The sequence below is a fragment of the Procambarus clarkii genome, chromosome 41, assembly GCF_040958095.1.
Source record: "Procambarus clarkii isolate CNS0578487 chromosome 41, FALCON_Pclarkii_2.0, whole genome shotgun sequence".
Lineage (NCBI taxonomy): Eukaryota > Metazoa > Arthropoda > Malacostraca > Decapoda > Cambaridae > Procambarus > Procambarus clarkii.
The window spans coordinates 23,276,903-23,298,643 of NC_091190.1; the positions used below are offsets into that span (position 1 = coordinate 23,276,903).

At 45.6% G+C, this 21,741-nt stretch overlaps 1 protein-coding gene across 1 annotated transcript in view; it reads right to left on the minus strand.

Moving 5' to 3' along the window:
- Positions 1–21,741, minus strand: part of Ptp99A (Protein tyrosine phosphatase 99A) — a 262,039-nt gene that overhangs the window by 192,438 nt on the left and 47,860 nt on the right. Inside the window, exons 4-5 of the mRNA XM_069339198.1 lie at positions 15,829–16,025; positions 11,061–11,175 (exon numbers count right to left, since the gene is read on the minus strand). Coding sequence (XP_069195299.1) covers positions 11,061–11,175; positions 15,829–16,025 — 312 coding nt within the window. The remainder of the gene's footprint in view (positions 1–11,060; positions 11,176–15,828; positions 16,026–21,741) is intronic.

The following is a 21,741-nucleotide window of genomic DNA, read 5'->3' on the forward strand; positions in this document are numbered from 1 at the left end:
ACGCTAACCGTTACACCACCCAGACCCTTCAAAAGGAATGGAAACTTCGGAGAATTTCCCCATCATTTCCACCCCCCCCCCCCGAGGGCACCAGGGTAGTACACGATCAGATTACGTTTTTCATCAAGCATTTGGATTATCAGGGAGAACTCGTGCCTTTATTCACACACATATACTTCCCTAGACCACAAGTGAGAGGTAAACACAACTTAGACACACACCCTGCAAGTTGACTCGAACTCAAAGCACAGATGTCAGGCCATGAAGGAAGGATTAAGACACGAATTTCCTTAAATACTTTCGTATTTAATAATACATCGTCAAAAGGATGGATTTACGGTTCAGTGGGTGTGGGTATATAGGCAGGAAAGAGGTGAGGTGAGGTACAATGTCTTTAATAGGATATTAATAAGGTATTACTTAGATAATAATTAGATAATACCAATTACTTAGATAAATTGTGTATCAAGGATCCTACTCAAATCGCCCTTTAACTGATCAATCAAAAATGGATCTAAATTACACGAACCATTGTTAAAAGTTCAAATTACATGATTTTGTAATCTGTATTAAAGCAGATTCAATAATAATATTCCTACTGAAAATGCTCTTACAGATTGTTATTAGAGAAGCCATCTTTCAGTCAATTTAGTGAGAAGTTTCTAACAAACAAACAAAGCATTAGACAACTGGCCATGTCTTACCGAGTATTTATGTTGCGAAATTCTAGATTTCGAATCTTTGGATGTTTGCCCTCCATAGAACCTATTACAGTCTCTACAAGGTATTTTGTAAATGACACAATTATCACTGTGAGGACTGTTTCTAACTTGGAACTTACTTTCTAGCTAATACCTTGTAAAGACTGGGGGGGTACACACCAACAGAATATCAACCCGTTCTCGCACTTGCTTTCAGTCAATATTGGCTTATTTATTGGCTTTTTGATTGGAATATACGCTGCAGGGTGGTAGGGTGGCGTACGAAATGGACAGGATGGTAGGATAGTGAAGAGCATGAACAGGATGGTTGGGTAGAATATGGCAGAATGGTAGGATTAGAGGAAATCGTGGGCAGGATGACTGAGTAATCAGGATGACCCTGTAACCAAGATAAAAGTCTTTGGCAATTTTGCTACACTGACCAAGGGGCTCCAATCCTCTAGGTATAGAGTGTCGAGGGTGTTCGCTTCCCAGTAGTGAGCGGCGCCACGGGGCTCCTAGACCCATTTTGTGCCTCGAATCCTTCCCCCCCCCACCCCCCGTCGTCCATGGAATGGGTATGAGGCCCGCGGGCATACTAATATATTCAACTATACATTAAAGGAAAAGGATAGGTGGCAGTCTGGGATAGATATGCGGCTAGTTCGATCCCCCTAGCCTTGTGCTGGTCTTGCAATGATGTGTGTGTCCTCGTCTGTGGGGGCAAGCTCGCTTACCAGGATTACTGGAAACTAGGATATCGAGTCTCTCTCGATCAAGAGGAAGTACAGTATAGGCCAATTGGCCCTTTGCAGTTACTTCTATTCTTCCCTTATACCTTCTCTCTCTCTCTCTCTCTCTCTCTCTCTCTCTCTCTCTCTCTCTCTCTCTCTCTCTCTCTCTCTCTCTCTCTGAGCACAGGGTTGACGTGGCTTCTGCGAGAATGCCAAATACATAGACGAACGTTGATAGATAGTGTCGGCACTATCTGTTTCCCTCTACGGTGTTCCAAATATTAGTTACTAATAGGGACTTCGGGTGATTAATTGCGATGGTGCGGCAGGGAAGATATTGGACAATGTCTTGCTGAAGACAACGCTCGCGGGGGGGGGGGGGTAAGGGGAGGGGAAGACACCTGCAGTATAACTACAAAGGGGCCGGACGTAGCCAACTAACAGAGATGGATTATTCCGTGACGTTTGAATGAAATATGGAAAGCAAAATGACAGAAACTCGAATGAAAGAAGACTATACAGGACGGGAGGGGTAAAAGAAAGAAAATATGCTGCAGAATGTAGGAAAGAAAATATTTGAGCAAAAAATTGAGATTAACACCTGAGACAGGTAGTTTCCAACAGTGTATACATCCCCCGCCCCTGCTGTCCGCCTGGAGGGAACCTGTTGAGTGCACGCACTCATAATTAAGGTATAATCAGGTGATGGTCCCTTTCTGCTTCATCCACCGTGACAGCCGCACCATCAGGTGTTCAGGGTGCTGCCCCCCCCCTTCCCCCCGAGGCGGGGGCGTCGCCGTCCTCTCAAACAAGGCGATGATGTTGAAGTAGTTACCGACTTCCTGACAAGCTGTTGACTTGGACACCGACAGTCAGTCATTATGCTGACGAGCAAACCCGACCCCCCCAAAATGTCTGCTGACGTCGCTGCTGACGTCAAGACAGATGGGTATATACGTGTTAATTCGCAGACAAGTCTAGGTACAAGTGACAGGATGAACAACCCAGCGGGTTTTCTTCCTATTGGGGAGTGTTGTATATGCTGCTATGGCGGTGTGTCCACTCACAGGATGAGTGGCGCTGCCCCATAAACGCGTCCCTCGGGGCAAAATTAAATTAGGGCGTTGATATGAGGTACACTCGCTGACAGGTACTAATCCACAATACTCTTCCTTGTTTGTGTGAATAAAATGAGTGAATTATGGATAATTCATGAAGAGATAATTGAGGCTAAAACCCTGACATTGGTTATAATGTAGATATGACAGAATGCAGCGGCTCAGGAGCAAACTGTATTAGTAAGAGGGTACCACCTCTTGTGCAAGTGTAGGGACCCATAGCCTTGGAGAAGAAAATAATGAGTACTCAAAGAAGACTTTGTGGAGCCTCACTGAACATTTTGATATTGTTTTCTCCTACCACCCCTATTCTTTTAGTATGTTTATTTACAATTTCATTACACAAAAAGTTTTACAACATTGGTCACATTTGTTACATCCTGAATACAAGGCTACTCGTGACAGGTTGTAGAGTTCCTCCGGCTCCTCAGATGGCGGGCAGGAACCGTGGATGCAGTGAGCATTTCCTCTCTGGATTGCCACACTAAGGCGCTGAAAGAGGAAACTGGCGGCTCTAGGGTCTCTTGTTGTTTCAATTAGCTTGGACCCCAACTCCTTAAAAAAACTAGCAGCACTTTTACCCCAGGCACCAAGTGTCTCTGAGGCAATGGGGACAAAATTTAGTGGTGATTAAGATCTCTGTATTTACGCGACTTGGCTGCTTCCCGGTGATTGGCAGCACCTCCTGCCTGTGCAGCACCAAAGTCAACATAGGTGTTGGCTAACGTTGAAACGCAAGTGTAGTCCCACACCAACTGTCTACCATTCTTCTAGGGGTTCACCGTGATCCCGTCCGGGCGACCGACAGGCTCAACAGAGTTGCGGGGCATTAGGTAACGGGCTCTCTCTCTGCTGGACAACCGGCAGTAGTAAGGCTTCTCTTAATAATGTCATTAACCTCGCCGTGTCTTGCATGCCATCCTCCTGTCCTTTGGCAGAGAAGGCCATGCCGTCGGTACCTGTCGGCCACTGCCTCGCCGCAAATACACCTGTATTCGGTGTGGATTGGGGCAGCGAGGCGGAGAGCCACAGCAATTCGGAGGGCCTGCGGTGTGAGACGAGTGCCGGTTACTGACATTGGGGTTGCTAATAGGAAGTCCCCAGCATGGGGAGCTGCTACAGCTCTAAGTCGGGCAGTGTCATGTGGTGTTGTTGCAGCTTTTAGCAATGTCACAGCTTCTTATTCGGCAATGGGGCGATCCCAGCTGGATTGCTTATGGGCTTCAGAAAGCGGTGGTTAGGGTGCTGGTCCTGCGAGAGAGACCCATTTAGTGGTGCCGTCTTTAAAGCTGGGATCATCTACCCCTGCCTGTTGAGCTAGGTATTCAGGGAGGATTTCCATCACCAGTTTGTCCGACGCTACTGAAGAGGTCAAGAACGCTGGTACAGCAATTTGTGTTGCTGTGCGAACGCCAAGGCCCCCGAGTCTGACAGGAAGGGAGGCCTGTTTCCACTGTGAGTCGCTGAGGGAAAGGTTGAGGGCTTTTTCTAGTTTTGATTTCAGCAGGCTGTCGTACTCTTCTAATTTAATATTATTGAAAGATGGCGAACATCTAATAAAGTAGGTCAGCCTGGGGGTGGGACAAGCATCTGGTGATGAGGTAAAGTGCATCATGAGCATCGATGTCTTCAATCTTTTCGTTCATCCTCTTTAGGTCAGTGATCTTACCAAGGAGCTCGTCGATGGCATTCCTTCCAAGATACATCATATATATACATTGTATAATTGATATATTACATAGTCAATCTTGGATACAAGTCCAATATATCATCATGTAACTATATAACCTGAGCTTGTAAAAGCACCTTCATCACCTTCAGTGATTAAGTGCTTAATTGCACACTAGTTTCTTTATCAGCTATCTCACCCTGTCAAGAGTAAATGAGACAAATGTATGTGAATGCATGTGTGTGTATATATGTATGCATATGTGTGTGTATGTATATGTATGGGTATAAAGTATATATGGAAGCTGATCAGAATTACATTTCACCTTTGCGAAAGTACATTAATGACACTATGTAAAAGACACATCAAACACTTTATGTAGGGCATACGTAAATCTGTGTATCTATGTATTTACGTATGTAGGCTAGCTTAGCATTTTAAAAGCACCGAATCACCTTCTGTGGTTGAGTGTTCAATAAACCCTTGAACTATATGTTTAACACTTCTCTAACCCTGTCCATGGAGGACAGAAGAAAATGTATATATGCTGGTTAGAATTGTAAATGTCTGGCCACGTCTGTGGTAGAAAATAATAATAATAAAAAAAAATCCTTCCAAGAGGAGCACCTAGGAGTGTGCTGTCCTCAGGGTTGGTTATATGAATATCAAGCAAAACAACCTTTATTCACTCTATTATGAGCCGGTCGATGGAGGTTATTTCGCACTTGGAAGAGTTCAGGGTGAGACCTAAACTTGCTCCTTGCTCTTGAATTATTCTTGTCATCCAGGAGGGAGTCTGGGGAACTATATATTATATATTATTTATATATATATATATATATATATATATATATATATATATATATATATATATATATATATATGTCGTACCTAGTAGCCAGAACGCACTTCTCAGCCTACTATGCAAGGCCCGATTTGTCTAATAAGCCAAGTTTTCATGAATTAATTGTTTTTCGACTACCTAACCTACCTAACCTAACCTAACCTAACTTTTTCCGCTACCTAACCTAACCTAACCTATAAAGATAGGTTAGGTTAGGTTAGGTAGGGTTGGTTAGGTTCAGTCATATATCTACGTTAATTTTAACTCCAATAAAAAAAATTGACCTCATACATAATGAAATGGGTAGCTTTATCATTTCATAAGAAAAAAATTGAGAAAATATATTAATTCATGAAAACTTGGCTTTTTAGGCAAATCGGACTTTGCATAGTAGGCTGACAAGTGCGTTCTGGCTACTAGGTACGACATATATATATATATATATATATATATATATATATATATATATATATATATATATATATATATATATATATATATATATACTTTTATCAGTTTTTAACTTTATTTTTCTGAACTCGACCAAGTCCACTGCGGTGTACCTCGTACCTCCATCATCCGACTTGTATCGTGCTCCCTGCTCAGGTTGTCTCCATCCTCACCCCCTGTCTTCCACCATAGTGCTTGCCAGCGCTATGGTCACTGGACCTGGATAATCCTCGACACGGACCGGACAGGTCACGGTCCGGGTCAAGATGGACCGCTACTCGCCGGGTCACGGGTCTGCCCCAGACGGGACACAAGCAAGAGGTCCGGGGAGAATCAGGGACACCTTAGGTCTTAGGGATAATTGTATGGACCGGAAACTCCAACCAGCTGGGCTCAGAGCACCTGCCTTCCCCACATGTCTTGTAGTTCCACTATTCTATACTATTTTGCCTTGTTGTAAAGCACCTGTCTAAACGGCAGGGAAAAGTGTACCATTTGTATAAGCGTGTAGGGCTATTGTTCTCAGTGTCTGGTTGCTAAGGTCACGCAGAGGATACGCTATGTACAATGACAGGGTCCGTCACCGTGGCGGCACCTGGCATCCCACCACCACCAACGATGCCACTCCGGCCAGTTTGAATAAAAACCAAAGACATTTAAAACCCTCATATATGTAATTCACGTTATTAACTATAATACCGACGCACGATTATATTCAAATTAACTAAATTCAACGATAATGAACGATATATGTCTCGCTGTCGCTGTAATTCTTTAAACGCTACTTGGTAACTCAAACACATGTGCTCCTCCTCCTCCTCCCTCCCCGCCCCTCCCCCACCAGCCTACCCCCAACCAGAATCTCGTGCAGAAGCGGTCTATCTCTTCCCATACCGCGCTGGACCATTAGGCTCCCTTCCATTTACTATAAAAACAATTAAAGCATATTATACCGATAACTTTTTATGCTGCCATTGAAAAACACGATTTATCTGTATAAAGAGAATTAAACGTAACTATTTAGGTGCATAGAGATGCTTAAATGTTTAATAAAACGGCGAGTTGTGCAACACGATCAGTTCATTCAGGTTCAGGAAATGAATGAACAGGCAACTGATAACAACAGAGTTCACTATCAACTAATTAAATGTGATAAACGGTTGAAATTACGACCAAATGAGTGAATGGAAAGCAGGAAGCAGACGCTGCTCAAGCAGACAGGCCAGCAGGAAATTGATATTTTAACCAAATGTTCGCTTCCCGTCTTCCCGCTTTCACAGAGAATCGCTTAAATCATTCACTTTTTCACTAGGAATATTCACAACCATACAGTTATTCATTTTTTAATGAATATGGTCATATGACGTGGCCAACTGAACGTTTACTGAATTGGAACAATGACTCTAGATATTATATATGGAAGCTTACATGATGTATTAACCTATTTTAGCACACACGATATTATCGATGATTATACGCGTAAGAAAATATATCAATTACAAAATATATAATAACGTGTTTATTCCTGCAGCGTCAGAGTGACGTACCTCCCAGTGACGTACCTCCCAGTGACGTTCCACCCAGCAACGTCACACCCAGCACCGTCACAGCCAGTGACGTCACACCCAGTGACGTCACACCCAGCACCGTCACAGCCAGTGACGTCACACCCAGTGACGTCACACCCAGCACCGTCACAGCCAGCAACGTCCCACCCAGCAACGTCCCACCCAGTAACGTCACACCCAGCAACGTCCCACCCAGTAACGTCACACCCAGCAACGTCCCACCCAGCAACGTCACAACCAGTAACGTCACACCCAGCAACGTCACAACCAGTAACGTCACACCCAGCACCGTAACAACCACTTACAAGTCAAATGAACCATCTCGAAACTCATTAACCCACAGCACTTTAACTAACGATCAAATGCTTCAAAGTGGCGGGCAGCAGCACTTAACGCCTGCTTCAGTACACACTTACCAAGACGAGTTCATTCCAATTACAGATGAAGAGTCACAATAACTTGCTTGAAAAATCGACTTGATAACGGTCCAGGGGTCAGATTCACGAAGCAGTTACGCAAACACTTACGAACCTGTACATCCTTTCTCAATCTTTGCCGGCTTTGTTTACAATTATTAAACAGTTATTGACACTCCGAAGCACCAGGAGGCTGTTTATAACAATAACAACAGTTGATTGGCAAGTTTTCATGCTGGTAAACTGTATAATAATTGTAACCAAAGCCGTCAAAGATTGAGGAAAGATGTACACGATCGTAAGTACTTGCAGTACTTCGTGAATCTGGCCCCAGGACGGACCGAAACGTCGTCGTCTCTTCACTTTCTAGTGTGTGTGGTTTGGTCAACACTTCATTCCAATTACATTTCAATACCCATCCTAACATTACCCATTACATCTCACGTAATGAGACATCTAGTGAACGCTATGTAATAGGGGGGGGGGGGGATATAAATACGGGTTACAATTTATCAACACAAAACAGAACACGAAACAATTGTTACAGAATTGTTAGGTGTTGAGGCAGGAAAAACCTGGGGGGGGGGTCACTGGATTGTTTAAAGCGTAGAGTAAACATACATTGAGGAGTACTACAGTACTTCGAGGAGTACTACAGTACTTCGAGGAGTACTACAGTACTTCGAGGAGTACTACAGTACCTCGAGGAGTACTACAGTACCTCGAGGAGTACTACAGTACCTCGAGGAGTACTACAGTACCTCGAGGTGTACTACAGTACCTCGAGGAATACAACAGTACCTCGAGGAGTACTACAGTACCTCGAGGAGCACAACAGTACCTCGAGGAGCACAACAGTACCTCGAGGAATACAACAGTACCTCGAGGAGCACAACAGTACCTCGAGGAGTACTACAGTACCTCGAGGAGCACAACAGTACCTCGAGGAGCACAACAGTACCTCGAGGAGTACTACAGTACCTCGAGGTGTACTACAGTACCTCGAGGAATACAACAGTACCTCGAGGAGTACTACAGTACCTCGAGGAGCACAACAGTACCTCGAGGAGTACTACAGTACCTCGAGGAATACAACAGTACCTCGAGGAGCACAACAGTACCTCGAGGAGTACTACAGTACCTCGAGGAGCACAACAGTACCTCGAGGAGCACAACAGTACCTCGAGGAGTACTACAGTACCTCGAGGAGTATTACAGTACCTCGAGGAGTACTACAGTACCTCGAGGAGTACCACAGTACCTCGAGGAGTACTACAGTACCTCGAGGTGTACTACAGTACCTCTAGGAGTACTAGAGTACCTCGAGGAGTACTACAGTACCTCGAGGAGTACTACAGTACCTCGAGGAGTACTACAGTACCTCGAGGAGTACTACAGTACCTCGAGGAGTACTACAGTACCTCGAGGAGTACTACAGTACCTCGAGGAGTACAACAGTACCTCGAGGAGTACTACAGTACCTCGAGAAGTACTACAGTACCTCGAGGTGTACTACAGTACCTCGAGGAGTACTACAGTACCTCGAGGAGTACTACAGTACCTCGAGGAGTACTACAGTACCTCGAGGAGTACTACAGTACCTCGAGGAGTACAACAGTACCTCGAGGAGTACAACAGTACCTCGAGGAGTACTACAGTACCTCGAGGAGTACTACAGTACCTCGAGAAGTACTACAGTACCTCGAGGTGTACTACAGTACCTCGAGGAGTACTACAGTACCTCGAGGAGTACTACAGTACCTCGAGGAGTACTACAGTACCTCGAGGAGTACTACAGTACCTCGAGGAGTACTACAGTACCTCGAGGTGTACTACAGTACCTCGAGGAGTACCACAGTACCTCGAGGAATACTACTGTACATCGAGGAGTACTACTGTACCTCGAGGAGTACCACACTCGAGGAGTACCACAGTACCTCGAGGAGTACTACAGGAAAGTACAACCCGTCCTCAGGCCAGGCTCGTTAAACCTGCGGCCCTTCCCAAGAAGTATTCATCAACTGTAAAATATTGCGTGTAAAAAATAGCTTTGTTATCATTTACATATTAATATTATCATATATTAAAGGCCTATGTACAGCTAGGTTAGGTCTTTAGGTTCTGTTGGCGATGATTTGTATTTGAAGTACGTGGGTGAAGCATTGACAGTGCTGCGATTCGAACAGACGTCGCCAGCGAAGTACTGTTCGAGAAATGTGTGAACAAAAATGGTGGAGCACGAGGTAGAACAAGGGGTAGAATACCAGGTCGACCCCCAATTGGAATGCGAGGCATCAGAACAAGGGGTAGAACACCAGGTGGAACACCAGGTGGAATGCGAGGCATCAAAACAAGGGGTAGAACACCAGGTGGAACACCAGGTGGAATGCGAGGCATCAGAACAAGGGGTAGAACACCAGGTGGAACACCAGGTGGAATGCGAGGCATCAGAACAAGGGGTAGAACACCAGGTGGAACACCAGGTGGAATGCGAGGCATCAGAACAAGGGGTAGAACACCAGGTGGAATGCGAGGCATCAGAACAAGGGGTAGAACACCAGGTGGAACACCAGGCAGCAGAACAAGGGGTAGAATACCAGGTGGAATGCGAGGCATCAGAACAAGGGGTAGAACACCAGGTGGAACACCAGGTGGAACACCAGGTGGAACACCAGGCAGCAGAACAAGGGGTAGGACACCAGGTGGAACACAACGCAGACATGTATTCAACATGTTTCAAACAGACTTTGTATGCTTCAGCAGTCATTTATTCTATCTAATCCTTTCCCATTACCACTCGCAGGATGAGCATGAGGCATGATATAAACTAGACGACACAAGTGACAACAATCAGTAGAAACTACACGGCTTTTATATATAAAAGAAGTCCTCAAAATATACGATCAGCCATTATCCACTTCTGTATATGAACAAATCCACAAGGGCCGTGACGAGGATTCGAACCTGCGTCCGGGAGCACTTCTGTATATGACTGCTGCTGTTAAACAATTTGTCTTTCACTCTCTAGTTCGTTATACATCTTCCTAATTCGTTAACTTTCGTGGTTAATGTTTATGTACACGTATGGTAAATGATTTTGTATCTTTTGTAATATATATACTTTCGAATTACGGCCAGTGTAATGAACTCACTTCAATCTAAATATGTGGCTGATAAAAGCATTTAGGTCTTGCATAAACAAAGTGTTGAAGTCTTGCATAAGCAAAGTGTTGAAGTCTTACATAAACAAAGTGTTGAAGTTTTACATAAACAAAGTGTTGAAGTCTTACATAAACAAAGTGTTGAAGTCTTACATAAGCAAAGTGTTGAAGTCTTACATAAGCAAAGTGTTGAAGTCTTACATAAGCAAAGTGTTGAAGTTTTACATAAACAAAGTGTTGAAGTCTTACATAAACAAAGTACAAGAAGCCAACCTAGCCTCACCATCTACCAGATCTTTCGGTCACATTCTAACACTTATCTGACATAAATGCTATTCTTATCGCGTTCAGGACGCGGCATGCACAGGAAGAGGGGTAACTGAGGCATTGTGTACTCACCACCTTCATCGGTCATCACAGCGACAGTGGAAGTGGGTCCGTAGCCCTCAGGGTTAAACACCTGAAGGGAGACGAGGTACTGGGTGTAGGTGCGTAGGCCCTGTACAACGTGACTCTGAAACACCCAGGGAGGACAGGTTAGAGGAATAGGTGGTGGCGCGGGCCCCAGGCAAAGGCTCCCTTCGCCTCCTCATCGCAAAGTCTCCAAACTGTGAGATGTTTACCCGCGGCGGCAGTTCGCCCGAACTCCAACGGCTGTCTGTCAACCTCCATTTTGTCTAAATGAAGTTCTCTCTCTCTCTCTCTCTCTCTTCAGCACAATACAGCTTGCCGAGTGAGTAGTTTGAGTTTTATGGCTGTTGCTCACAATAGTGATGAACTTCGTCATTAATTGTCATTGAAATGTTGGAATTCAAGCGGTATTTCCGGCTGCAAACCAAATAAGTCCGGAGAGAGCAAAGGGAGGGATACTCTTCCACACAAATCTGGTTTACAGGAGTGTTCGCCACTAATAAATCACACTGTCAAACTTTGCGGTTAATGAAGGTGCATAAAGAACCGCCTACAGGCTCGTTAATTCCCGTCAACTACAACACACAACACAACAAACTACTCTCTACTCTCTACACTACACGTGCACTAAATACAACGTATTACTATTACTGCAGGAATGCCATACTAATATTACTGTGCTATGTCATGCTGGTTATAACACCCCATGCACCGCTACGGACATTGCAGATACCGATGGCGACTTATAATGAGAGAGTTGTCCCTCTGAAGGCTGATGCGCTATTATAGAAAATGTACCAGCCACCCGGAGCTTCAGAGAAAATGGAGATCTTCGTCCGTCACGCGTATCTTGAAGGATAACTATAACAATCCTGAAATGTCTTCCTTAAAGTGATCTAAAAATACTATCAACTGTCTGATAGCATCAAGTTAATTACTGCAGTGAAAATACTAATTAGCGCACACAGCTTTCTATTTCGTGTTTTCTCCGATCCTTTCACGCCTAACCGAGTTAAATTGCGAGTTGTATCCTACACTCCAACAAAGGATAATATTTTTTTCAAATTTAAATGCTAAAACAGCACATATTTTATAATTAATTATAAAACGACCATCATCAACGCACACAAGGTAAACAACAATTTACAAGGGTAAAAATGTACCCATTTTGCCTTGACTTGACACGGGAGGAAGTTGGTGGGTGCTCGGGCTACAGGCAGGCGGGCGGGCACAGGCCGGCGCCGTCATCGCTCGCAAATATCCGAGGGAATCGCTCTGACAAAATAATGGTGGTCGCTGCAATTTGTTTAATGGACGTTACCTGGGTTAACCGGATTGCGGATCTTTCTGAGGCATCTGGATTAATCGGTTCCTGAAGGTCGGGGGTTGTGTGTGTGTGTGTGTGTGTGTGTGTGTGTGTGTGTGTGTGTGTGTGTGTGTGTGTGTGTGTGTGTGTGTGTGTGTGTGTGCGTGTGTAGGGTGAGAGGATGGGGTGTGGTTAAGGGGGTGTAAGCAATTGATAACTTACACATGGTGTGTAAAGCCACAGTTTTTACACCGAGCCTCGGCTCTACTGTCTTCATCCCGGCTCGAATGAGACAGCCTCGTCGTGGCCCGGCATGTTATCTTGAGATGATTTCGGGGCTTAGCGTTCCCGCGGCCCGGTCCTCGACCAGGCCTCCTTTTTTATTACACACTCCCAGGAAATAGCCCGTAGCAGCTGTCTAACTCCAAGGTACCTATTTACTGCTAGGTGATGAGGAGCATCAGGGTGAAAGAAACTATTCTCATTTGTTTCCGCCTCCGCCGAGGATAAAACCCGGAACCTTTGGACTATGAATTCCGAGCGCTGTCCACTGAGCCGTCAGGCCCCTGTAACGCCCCATGTACCGTAATGATCAGGTAGGCCTATGACTATCAGTGTCCCTGATAGTTATAGGCCTCCCCCCCCCAAAAAAAAAAAAATGACAGGTGCCTCTCTTCAATTATTTTTATTTCAACATCTTAACGAATTTACGAATTTTAAAATTTACACCAAAAAGCAATGGGACTAAAAAAAAATATATTTTCGCACAACGTGAATGGTTTATAAAACAATTTTTATTATTATTATTATTATTATTTTAAAGAAACAAGAAATAGTCGAGAGCGTTGGCCTATCAAAAATTCCAGTCCCGAAAATTGAAAATCCTTCCGTCGACTAGTCAATTATTCTACCCGCAAAATTCCTGGCACCATGTGAGAGCCTGGCCGCTAGGGGGGTGGGGGAAATCCTGGGGCTGGGGGATGGGGGGGTTGTGTGGGGGGAGAGGGTTCCTGGGACTGGGGGTGTGAGAGGGGGGGCCTTTTTCTGGGGGGGGGGGTTGCAGGGAAAAAGGGGGAGGGGGGTGGGGAAATTATGGGACTGGGAAGGGTTCTAGGGGCGTCAGGGACTCTGGAGGAGGGTAGGGGAGGGGAGGGGGAGCTTCCTAGGGAAAGAAAGGAAGTGGTGGGGAAGGATGGCGGGGGAAGGCTGCTGGAAGGGAATCTTGGATTAGATGAACCACACACACACACACACACACACACACACACACACACACACACACACACACACACACACACACACACACACACACACACACACACCTGATGTTAGTCGGGAGGTTTTTAGACTCATTGCAACTTTATTAAGGCTTTATATCCATTTTTGTTTTTATTTTGAGTAAAGACATTTAGTGTTAAATATTACTTGACTCTACTTTTATAGTATATTTAGAGATGCAACATATGTGATGGCTTGTGCTTTCACACAGTTTAATAACATGCATAACCACACACACACACACACACACACACACACACACACACACACACACACACACACTAGGTGACTACACATTACACTCACACGCCTCACATATCACACAATACACTCCCAAATTACACACTCATCTCATTTCCGAGTATTTAGTCTAATGACCTTTCAAACAAAACAAGTGTAACATTGAACAAATCCACAAGGGCCGTGACGAGGATTCGAACCTACGTCTGAGAGCATCCCAGACGCTGCCTTAATCGACTGAGCTACGACATGGTAAAAAGAATTGCCCTTGTGGAGTTGTTCATTTGATGCATCACGCTATTGTGATTTCTGTGTGCAAGTGTAACATTTAATACTCAAGAGACTCATGTAGGCTCCAAGTGGCCTCCTGGGTGCTCCCTGCACTTAAGGCACCCCTGCACCTCAGGCAGGAGGCGCAGAGGAAGGGTGCAGGCAACTTATGGTTTCTGAATAATGTCTAAATTGGCAAAATGTCGTTGTTATTCAATAATACGGGTGCAAACACCCTCCTGAAATGCACAATATAATTACAGGAACAGGAGGGGGGGGGGTAAATTGAGGCCATAGAGTGTACTGTATTCATTGTATAAAATGTACACAACGCCGAAGGATTGTATTGAAATAATAATATCCATCGTATACAATGAACTTTGTCGAAAGAGAGTGTGTGTCTCAGCTCGTATGGTGACTGGTTTAATTCAAATTGATCAACCGCGGGAGAGTTATTAAGGCCGCCCGCGAGGGCTTACTGACAGGACCAGGGAGCATACCTTGGTCCTGAACATAGTCCAGGCTTAAAAGTATACCTGTGTACATGCACTGTATATATATACACACACACAATGTATATACCTGTATATGCAGCTCTCGCTGTATAGATATTTCTTATGTCAATACTGGCATTGGAACACACGGGCCATAGGTCCTAGATCGGGTTAGGATTAATCCGATCTAGAATCTTTCCTCAGTTATAGCGGATTTATTTACATTTGTTAAATAAATAATGAACTCCGAAGCGTTACAAGGTTGTTTATAACGATAATTTCCTTGAGTTGTGAGTTTCCAAGCTCGCCAACTCTTTAATATATGTAAACAAAGCCTTCTTTCATATAAGTACATATGAAAGATACACAGGTTTCGCAAGTGGCTACGTAAATACTTGGTGAATCCTGGGGTTGATGACCAGCTGTAAAGAACTCAATTAATCCTGCGACAGCTGTCTGCCAATTTCATATTCCTTTTAAGTTATGGAAATTTATGCAAGCCTGAAAAACTGTCAATCTATTGCACAGCGAATTGACGTTTAATTTCACCATATCAAGTAAATTAGTTTTCAAAATATTAGCTCAAGGCCTGTTTGTGAGCGGTCTTCACTTGCAGGATGGGAAAATATATTTGCTAATTGATTTACGGTAGATATGAAACAAAAATCCCATTGATTTAGAATAGAATTTCTGGATTCTTGAAATAATCTAAGTATATATTTGTCGCATTCACAGACAGTCTGACAGAGACAGACAGTGTGAGACAGGCAGACAGACAGACATAGACATAGACACCCCCACCCCCACACACACCCACACCCACACACTCACACACACCTACACCCCCCCCCCCACACACACACACACACCCCCACACACACACTCACACACACACCTACACCCCCCCACACACACACCCACCCACACACACACACACACACACACACACACACACACACACACACACCCACACCCCCACACACCCACACACACACACACACCCACACCCCCACACCCACACACACCCTCACACCCACACATACACACACCCCCCCCCACACACACACCCACACACCCCCCCCCCCCCACACACACACCCACACCCCCCCCCCCCCACACCCACACGCACCCACCTTTCCCCAAAAACACCCATATAACCAAGACTCACATTAACACCCGGGTCCCTGACGGTGATGTTGACCACCTGGTCGGCGCGAGGGTTGGGGATGTCCCTGGGCTTGAGGACGATCCGGTACCCAAGGAACTCGCCGTGTATAGTGGAGTGGTTGGGCGCCTTCCAATGCAGCTGCAGGCTGGTGGACGAGGCGTTGTGGGCCGCTGTGAAGATCGGCTTACCCTCCGGCACTGTCCATACAGCAAGCGAGAGAGAGAGAAAGAAAATCAGATTATATAGAAAACACCTCTGTGAGCATTATAAATAACAATAAATTCCCCGAGGAGGAAACGCGGGCTGTGTCTTGGGTTCCTACAAGAGGTCCACAACTTTCAGTACATTAAGCAATGTATAACTTGTAACCTTTAAATATCAAATAAAGGCAATTCAGTGACAACTAGAAGGCGGGTACTACACAGAGGGGGACGGTGGAGGCGTAGTTACTGCAGGTAAACTGTGGGTGGAATACTACATCTGTGTGTGGCCGAGTGTATACAGTATATATGTATACTGTATACATACAGTATACATATACAGCCATATGCAGTGTTCAGAAGATGTGGAATACCACATGTATGTGTGGTCAAGCGTTTAGAAGGCACGACGCAGCCCAGCTGTAGCCTGGTTCGTGGAGTTCTTCTATTCCCCACTACTGATGATAACGATGCTGTTGTTGTTGTTTTAGATTCAGCTACTCGGAACAAAAAGTTCCAGGTAGCACGGGCTATGGTGAGCCCGTAGTGTACTTACCTGGCACAGGAGCGGGGCTGTGTGGGGAACTTGACCCCGAACTTGACCTTGACCCCTAAAGGTTGTTGCTTTAGAGCAGGACGCAAGCCCACATACACCTTAACAACCCAGTAAATCAAACATGCTCGAGTAACGACCAATCGACGACGTCTGCCCACCATGTGCCCACTGGCGTGTTCCAGCAAGTTGTGTAGGAACTTGTGCAGCTGTCTTTTGTGTTTCGGCAATATTTCTCACATTTGGCGGGAGAAGGTGGGAGAATTGTGGGCCTCTTGTGCTTGTACTGTACTGTGCATAGTGCCTTCAAGTGACTGTAATATTCCTTCAAGTGACTGTAATATTCCTTCAAGTGACTGTAATATTCAGTTGTAAAACCTTCATCAGTTTTGTATGACCTGTACCCTCTCTAGTGTGACCTGAGACAAGGAAATACAGACTAATACAACATTCTCGCACACATATATTCTTACCACCATGCTACAGTTGAGCGTTCCAGTCATGTACCCTGGCATCAGGGACTCCCAGGACCACGTAACGTGCTGTATATAGTGCCATTAAGCACCCAAACCCTCGGCTCGTTACACTCGTGCCAAATTGTGATTGGGAAATGTCCCAGGAGACTACAGGGTCGTTAATTATGCATGCCAGGCATCATCTTTCCCAAAGATGGGACACGAACAGTTTGCGGGGCAGTAATCCGCGCGAGCTTGGCTATGATACTATAGCGAAGCTTCATGAAGCAGGGCGACGGTGAAGCTGATTGGGCACTGATATACACACCTTTTTCCACACGACCACAAAAAAAAGGTATGCTTTGTCATGGGTTCGTATCCTGGCCGGGGAGGATTGACTGGGCGCAAATCCTTAACTGTAGCCTCTGTTTAACGCAACAGTAAAATGTGTACTTGGTTGCAACAACGATTCTTCGCGGCGGGGATCGTATTCCAGGGACCTGCCCGAAACGCTACGCGTACTAGTGGCTCTACAAGAATGTATGTTGGTAAACTCTGCAATGCATTCCGTGTTGTTTTTTGCATGATCCCACCCACTTATCTCTCAGCTTTCTTTTCTCTCAACTTTTTCATATAATTTTAGTGGTGAGTATTGACCATTCGTCGTGGCAATTCTAAATTAAATAAGAGCCTGTTATTTTTTGTTTGTGTGCATAGGAGGCCTGGTCGACGACCGGGTCGCGGGGACGCTAAGCCCCGGAAGCACCTCAAGGTAACTTCAAGGTATTGTGAGGTTGGTAACTATTCATAGACACGAAGGATCCATTAGCCATCAGATGAACAAATCCACAAGGGCCGTGACGAGGACTCGAACCTACGTCCGAGAGCATCCCAGACGCTGCCTTAATCGACTGAGCTACGACATGGATTAGCCATCACATCACTTTTCACACAAGACCATCACCACCTGAGAGACGCTCACCAGCAATACCAGATTAACCCACACATATGGCAGCAGTTCAAGTTTTAAACAGCAGAAGTACTGTAAACACACTAATGAAATAACAAACAGCTAGTTCATACACTGTTTCGTCCCTCCGCCAGCACAACCAAGAGAGAACTAGCACTAGGGAGCCGGTCGGCCGAGCGGACAGCACGCTGGACTTGTAATCCTGTGGTCCCGGGTTCGATCCCGGGCGCCGGCGAAAAACAATGGGCAAAGTTTCTTTCACCCTATGCCCCTGTTACCTAGCAGTAAAATAGGCACCTGGGTGTTAGTCAGCTGTCACGGGCTGCTTCCTAGGGGTGGAGGCCTGGTAGAGGACCGGGCCGCAGGGACACTAAAGCCCCGAAATCATCTCAAGATAACCTCAAGATAACAGGCAGTTGAAACTTATCGCACCGCCAGAGTCAACCAATAAGAATGCAGGGGTCAGATTCACGAAAGCAGTTACACAAACACTTACGAACCTGTACATCTTTTCTCAATCTTTGGCGGCTTTGTTTACAATTATTAAACAGTCAATGAGCTCCGAAGCACCAGGAGGCTGTTTATAGCAATAACAACAGTTGAATGGCCAGTTTTCATGCTTGTAAACTGTTTAATAAATGTAACTAAAGCCGTCAAAGGTTGAGGAAAGATGTACACGTTCGTAAGTGCTTGCGTAAGTGCTTTCGTGAATCTGGCCCCAGGTTACCTTGTCTTCTTGACAGGGTAATCCTTTCTCTCTTCACTTTTTTCTTCACTTCAGAAGGAAGTTGAAAAATTAACTCTCCAAAGTTCAGTTTTACAGTTTCTTCTTCTCAAGCGAAAAAAATGTCAGTAAAATAGAGCAGATTCATGCTAGAATCAATGATCTCACCCTACGGTCACATTCAATAATATATAATTAAATGCAAAATGAATCTTCATATATTACTTTATGCATAATACAAATCAAATGAATATGGCCAAACCACTCACGGAAACAAAGATGCTCGTTCAACACATTTTGGGCAGCACACTGCTGAGATGGTGTCGTGGTGATGGTGATTGTGGTGAGAGCGCTTGTGCCACCACACACACACACACACACACACACACACACACACACACACACACACACACACACACACACACACACACACACACACACACACACAAGACCCTCTGACAAACACTTAAAAAAGGCCTTACAGCTAACCAAACCAGTGAGACGTGAACCCATGACTCCTGTCCAAATACTGTTATAAAAGCCACTGGCTGCAAGTGTCCGTCCACCAACCCGTCAATTGACAGGAAAAACAGGTGATAAGCGCTCCCCACTTAATACCTCGCTCACCATAAACAATCACAGGGATTTAAACACGAACAGGGACGCCAAATGGAACGAATTAACCGGGCATTTAGCACGTGTTAAAAGGGTGATTACGCTAGGGAGCAAAGAGAGAGAGGACAGGGGGGGATGATTGGGGGTCATTAGGCTGTTAATGGGGTCAGGATGGGAGTATGGATGAGGCGAGAGGGAGGGTAGTGAGGGAGGGGAGGGGGCATGAGTAATGATGGGGGTGGGGGGAGGGGGGAATGAGGGTATGAGTGAGTTAGGTATGACACGCAACCCTTCCCTCTACCCCAACAAGACTCATTACCCCCCCCCCCCACCTCCTCCAAGGTCACCCCATAACAGCCAAGGTCACCCCATAACAGCCAGGGTCACCCCATAACAGCCAGGGTCACCCCATAACAGCCAGGGTCACCCCATAACAGCCAAGGTCACCCCATAACAGCCAAGGTCACCCCATAACAGCCAAGGAGGTAGACGCAAAACTTTACCTCAGCGGGCCAAGGACACTAACAAAAGGAATTACACACTCCTGCAACTTTTAATAACAATCCATAAAGAAAACTCCATACCGAGCAGAGATTTTTTTTCAATAATGTTTTGCGATGCGGTCCCAGCTGTCGGGATAGAATAGGGGTAAAAAAAAAATTTTTATTTTTTTTTATTTTCATGTCTTGTGTGTTATTTTGTCTTGCTTATTGTTTATGGATCATGGGTGTTGCGGTTGTGTGGGGGGGGGGGTTGTGGATGTGTGGGTTGACTGTAACAACTCTTGTATGTATATATATGTATATATATATACATATATATATGTATGTATATATATATATATATATATATATATATATATATATATATATATATATATACAAAACAAAATGTCTTCTCCCTTGTCTTGTCTATCGTTACCTCAGCTTGCCTTGGCACCTCCATCTCAGATCGTCCATCGTTACCTCAGCTTGCCTTGGCACCTCCATCTCAGATCGTCCATCGTTACCTCAGCTTGCCTTGGTACCTCCATCTCAGATCGTCCATCGTTACCTCAGCTTGCCTTCGTACCTCCATCTCAGATCGTCCATCGTTACCTCAGCTTGCCTTGGTACCTCCATCTCAGATCGTCCATCGTTACCTCAGCTTGCCTTGGCACCTCCATCTCAGATCGTCCATCGTTACCTCAGCTTGCCTTGGCACCTCCATCTCAGATCGTCCATCGTTACCTCAGCTTGCCTTGGCACCTCCATCTCAGATCGTCCATCGTTACCTCAGCTTGCCTTGGCACCTCCATCTCAGATCGTCCATCGTTACCTCAGCTTGCCTTGGCACCTCCATCTCAGATCGTCCATCGTTACCTCAGCTTGCCTTGGCACCTCCATCTCAGATCGTCCATCGTTACCTCAGCTTGCCTTGGTACCTCCATCTCAGATCGTCCATCGTTACCTCAGCTTGCCTTGGCACCTCCATCTCAGATCGTCCATCGTTACCTCAGCTTGCCTTGGCACCTCCATCTCAGATCGTCCATCGTTACCTCAGCTTGCCTTGGTACCTCCATCTCAGATCGTCCATCGTTACCTCAGCTTGCCTTGGCACCTCCATCTCAGATCGTCCATCGTTACCTCAGCTTGCCTTGGTACCTCCATCTCAGATCATCCATCGTTACCTCAGCTTGCCTTGGCACCTCCATCTCAGATCGTCCATCGTTACCTCAGCTTGCCTTGGCACCTCCATCTCAGATCGTCCATCGTTACCTCAGCTTGCCTTGGTACCTCCATCTCAGATCGTCCATCGTTACCTCAGCTTGCCTTGGCACCTCCATCTCAGATCGTCCATCGTTACCTCAGCTTGCCTTGGTACCTCCATCTCAGATCGTCCCGGGACGAGCCTCGTTGCAAACAGCTGAACATAATTCCTCTTTATTTACACCAGGATCGTTTAAGTGTTCAGTTGTGTGTCCTCTAGGTGAGGTATTAATCCTTTCCGAAACGTTGCGTTTGTTATCATGTTGAGGCGCCCTGTGTATCCTGGTTGCTCCCCTGTGGCGTGAGTGATCTAGTGTCTGTAGCGACCTACACAGTGCCTGGAGCGACCTACACAGTGTCTGGAGCGACCTACACAGTGCCTGGAGCGACCTACACAGTGTCTGGAGCGACCTACACAGTGTCTAGAGCGACCCACACAGTGTCTGTAGCGACCTACACAGTGTCTGTAGCGACCTACACAGTGTCTGTAGCGACCTACACAGTGTCTGTAGCGACCTACACAGTGTCTGTAGCGACCTACACAGTGCCTGTAGCGACCTACACAGTGCCTGGAGCGACCCACACAGTGCCTGGAGCGACCCACACAGTGCCTGGAGCGACCTACACAGTGTCTGTAGCGACCTACAC